Source organism: Aphis gossypii, chromosome X, assembly GCF_020184175.1.
Source record: "Aphis gossypii isolate Hap1 chromosome X, ASM2018417v2, whole genome shotgun sequence".
Lineage (NCBI taxonomy): Eukaryota > Metazoa > Arthropoda > Insecta > Hemiptera > Aphididae > Aphis > Aphis gossypii.
Genome location: NC_065533.1, coordinates 64,169,828 through 64,174,383, shown reverse-complemented (window position 1 = coordinate 64,174,383; position 4,556 = coordinate 64,169,828). Strand labels below are relative to the sequence as shown.

Genomic DNA, 4,556 nt, shown 5'->3' with positions numbered 1-4,556 from the left:
TATACATACAGAAATAATCTTTACAAAAACTAACTATCTAGTTCTGCTTCGAGTTCCTCCCTATAAAATTCAAAATTATTAATTAAAAAATAATTAAAATATATATATATATATATTTATATACTCACTCTATAGAATAGTGTCCATGAGCTAGGGTGTGTACTTTGTCTTCAAGTATAACCCTTTTATCATCAAAACTGTTATAAGTTAATTTATCGGATTTGTTGGTCTTTAATTTGTGCTTGAATGAACGGATAGAGACGTTTGACGTTGTTACTTCCAAACTGGTATCACTAAACAAACATCGTTTATGATCTTGAAAAGTCATGTGGTTTCTAACAACATGTCCACGGATTCCTTTTGCTTTGATTTTCTCCTTATCTTCTAAAATGTAAGCGTAGGACTTTGCACGGAGAGCACAAAACTCTCTCATAATACGTCCATCGGTTTCATCAGAAAATAGCCCAGGAATCTTCATCTCTCAGCAATGTAACACGGGTGGTCACGAGATAGATTTGCAGTATCCATTCGATTCAACAAGTTGGGATTGTTCAACAGATCATTGTAAAAATCATCAGTTTGAATATAGTATACCAATGAATCTAAAATAATAAATTAAATTAATACCAATGAAACTAAAATAATAAATTAATAAAAGTACTAATTTACCTGTATCTGTATACATGAGCTCAATTTTATCATCATAATGTTTCTGCATTACGTTATAGTGATAGTCATACATTAAATACTTGGAAATTTCCAGCACTGCAAAACCTGATAAAAAAATTTAAAATATTAATATAACAATAAAAAATTTAAAATAAATGTAAATTACCTATATAAATAGGTTTACAAAAATCAATGATTTTGTTTTCTAATGCAACTGCATTTAGAGTTTCATTGTATGTGGTACAGTGTTTGAATGTTGACTGATTTATCAGTTTTTGTAAACGACGATCACTAGACACCAGTTCCATTTTTATTCTTTTCCGCATAGACTCCATGGTTTTCCCAAAAACCGCATTATTTAAAAGTTTGAAAAAGTCTTTCTCAAAGTCATTTGCTGCTTTTTTTCGCATCTCTGTGTTTAGTGCTATGTATGGAGCCAGCCATGGTGATTGATTAAACTGAACTACTCTATGAACCTATAATAAAAAATAATTATATTATAAATGTAAAATAAAAACATTTATACATTTACTTTTTCAACTATGAGTCCATTGGTTATAGCTTGCTGAAGGTTTCGGTAATGTATAATATAGTTTTTTTTCGACTGAAGTGTTGCCATGAGTTTTTTAACTTTTGAACCAGCTGGGATACCATTTTGTGGTAAGAAAGGAAAGTCGTTGTGTTTATCGTGGAGTTCTTTTGGATAAGTAATGTCAACTTCATATATCCGTCCGATGGGTGATGTATCGTTCAAATCATTCAGCCCTTCTAGTTTAGGTTCAACCCACTTAAAACCACCATAGGGCATGTGTTGTGACATTGCCCAACCGTACAGATTATTACCTAAAAAAAAAAATTAATATTAAAAAATAATTAAAATATATGTATATGTATACTTACAATCTTGATAAATTAACAATGATTTGGGCTTTGTTGGATCATAATCTGGGGTCTTTTCATTATTAGCTTTAGCATACCTCATACTTGCTTGTGTCAAACCACCTCGAATTCCTATAAAAAATTATATATTATAAATGTAAATTTTTATATATAATTATTATAATTACCCTTTTCAATCATCAACAGCATATCATACTCTGTGAGTAACTCTAATTTGACTCTGGTATATTTTAACATACAATCAAAGGAGAATCCTGGTGCTGTATAGTAAAAAGATGGGTCCAAACAGTATGTGGTTAAACATAGGTCTCTGAAGTTATTTCCCATTCTTAAACAAAATGCAATAATAAAGAAACATTTAATATTCTTATCAATTCTGCATAGTTCATACGAATAATCTCTGTCGAAATTCGAAACACAAGTTATAAGTTCCATAAAATAAAATATTTTGTTTTTTTTTTTTGTCTTAAATAAAATGTTTTAAACGTTTATGTATAAAACGTTTAAAACAAATCCACTTGTTTAAAACGTTTTAAACACATGTTTAAAACATTTTGTTTAAAACACTTTGAAACCCTGGGAGCAAGTGTCTTAGCATTTGCGGTGATGAAGACAAATTAAGCCAGGGTTAGGTAAAATATTATTTGGGAATTAGGTATATCACTATAGATTTTTAACTATTTTGGGTATCATTGTATTGAACAGAACATCGATAAAATTCCTGAAACTGACCTGCATGTGTCGAGAATAGACCGGTTGGGACAGGACATTTTCGATAACAATAGAATACATTAGTGTTTTTCGACCAAATAGTATCGTAAAACCCAACGACGTATTATTTAATTTGTATCACATTTTATATATGATTTATATTACTCACCTAAAGATGTGATTGTACGTTTTTCACCATGACTCCTCATCATCATTTTTATCATGGAACGTTATTTTTTTATTGATATAATCTAAAATCTTATAACTATATTCTATATTTAACACATCTAAAATTAAACAGCTATTTTTTTTATTTTTTCCCAATTCTAATTTTTTCTTATCTTCTAATTTTTCTCCTAATTTTAAATCTAAATTAAATATAATACTACTTAAACTAATATTTACATTATTTAACTTATTTAACTTATTAATATAAATCTTATATAATAACTCCTCCCAATAGTTTTTTTATATGGAGGAGTTACGAAAAAACACTTATTTAATAATTTATCTATCCAATTATTATGATTTATTTGAAATATATAATAATTACTAACTAAACTATTATCTAATAGATGGTGTTTCCATTGTGTATGCCCATCGTCGCAATGTAATTGATAGGCTTCTTCGAAGATTTCACGTAAGAAAAATTCGATATCGAAGCTCGAGTATTTGGTTATATCCTCGATTAACCATTGCGGTCTACCAATAAACTTATTATTAATAAACTTATACCATCTTGAGTTTTTTCCAAGATGGTACTTGCTACAAAATTTTTTTTTTCTTAACCTACAATCTAAACATAACAAATCTAGACTACAATCTTTACATGTAACCTTAATTAATTCTTCGAATGTAGTATTTAAATAAAAATGGAATACTTCATATACTAAAAAAAATAAAAAAAAAAAAAATCTTAGCTGTATTACATATAAAAAAAAAAACTAAAAAGGTACTTACGTGCCATGAGATCCATATTTAAAAGAAAAAAAATGTACAGAAAATGTACAGGAAAAAAAATGTACGTAGAAATGTGATGTTGCTTGTTGATCGAAAAAAATACAACTAATTTCGAAAACTCTGGTTTTCGAAATCTTAGGATAAATTTGACCTAAAACTGAATTTAGGGTTTATTTTCCCATACATTGATCTGTCTATAGATTTAAAAGAAAGACATTTTAGAAAAAAAGGGTTTCTTTATGCTAGTTATTGAATTAATGTGTTATCCATAAATTTCTTTTAGTGAGTTGTGTATTCAGACACGAACGTTTTAATTTAAATTCTGGAGAATAGAAGCGTGACAATACGCAGTGACGATCTATGGTGGTCATCGAGGGATGAGGTAGATGAAATATACATTTTGTTTTGATTATACAGATATATTTATTGAAAGGAAATAACTGCTGAATATACTAGATTATTGAATAATAATATTGTTTGTAATGCAGACAAGACTCTACAGTCTACATGCTTGTTATACTATAATTTTTCAAATGGTAATATGCCGGTAACAACAGGGATAGCGTATGATAATTCGTCTGACTATTGTTCATAGAATTTATATTTATTTTGGAATTTATACTTTTTATTTTCACTTACAAATATTTTGCTTACACAGGGTGCTTTGCATAAAAATATAATATTCTGGGATAGAATCGAACCGGGATATGTACAAACGTAACCAAACATATATTCCCCCGCTACTATTCTACCCCATTGACATGTATCATCAAAACTGATACATTTAAAGAAAAATTACACGGCCATATGAAAAACTTACTAGCCAAGCATTTACATGATGTGAGTACAATAATATGATAAAATAGTTCTGCGCATGATAACTGTTGAATATACGGTAATATACGGTAATATACGGTAATAGTACGTGTACAATAATATGATAACCATGGCGATGGAAGTGGCGGAGGCGGGGACGGCGGCAGCGGCGGTGGTGAAGGCGGGGAAGGGGACGGCGGCGGTGGTGGGGTCGGTGGCGGCGGCGGGGGCGGGGACGGTTGCGGCGGCGGGGGGCGGCGGCGGCGGCGGCGGCTGCTTAGACAAAATCGGCGGCGGCTGCTTAGAGGGCTGCTTAGGTTCCAGAAGCCCCATTTTACACCTACTGATGATAATATAAATAATAAGCTTGCAGGATTGTAAACGATTAATTATAAATAAGTTTCGGATCAGCCCCGAGCGAACTGCATTGATCCCCGCGAGGGTATCCTCTGCAGATTAACGCGCCAAAAGACGATCGTCCTCATTTTTATAGTAACTCG

General features: G+C 31.0%; 1 protein-coding gene across 1 annotated transcript; it reads right to left on the bottom strand.

Moving 5' to 3' along the window:
- Positions 1-459: 459 nt before the first annotated feature.
- On the bottom strand, positions 460-1,881 carry LOC126551918 (uncharacterized). The gene is made up of 6 exons (XM_050206311.1): positions 1,737-1,881; positions 1,570-1,680; positions 1,202-1,512; positions 836-1,145; positions 670-774; positions 460-602 (listed from the first exon to the last, which is right to left on the bottom strand). The coding sequence occupies exons 1-6, from the start codon at positions 1,804-1,806 to the stop codon at positions 475-477; spliced, it is 1,035 nt and encodes a 344-aa protein (XP_050062268.1). The 5' UTR covers positions 1,807-1,881; the 3' UTR covers positions 460-474.
- Between the last annotated feature and the right edge of the window lie 2,675 nt (positions 1,882-4,556).

What these genes read in the sequence shown, in the direction of transcription:
- LOC126551918 (XM_050206311.1), bottom strand. Translation starts at nt 1,806, where the DNA reads ATGTTAAAATATACCAGAGTCAAATTAGAGTTACTCACAGAGTATGAT. An exon ending in ATGGACTCATAGTTGAAAAA is followed by an intron (nt 1,146 to 1,201) that starts GTAAATGTATAA and finishes TTTTTATTATAG; the next exon opens with GTTCATAGAGTAGTTCAGTT. An exon ending in TTGTAAACCTATTTATATAG is followed by an intron (nt 775 to 835) that starts GTAATTTACATT and finishes TTTTTTTATCAG; the next exon opens with GTTTTGCAGTGCTGGAAATT.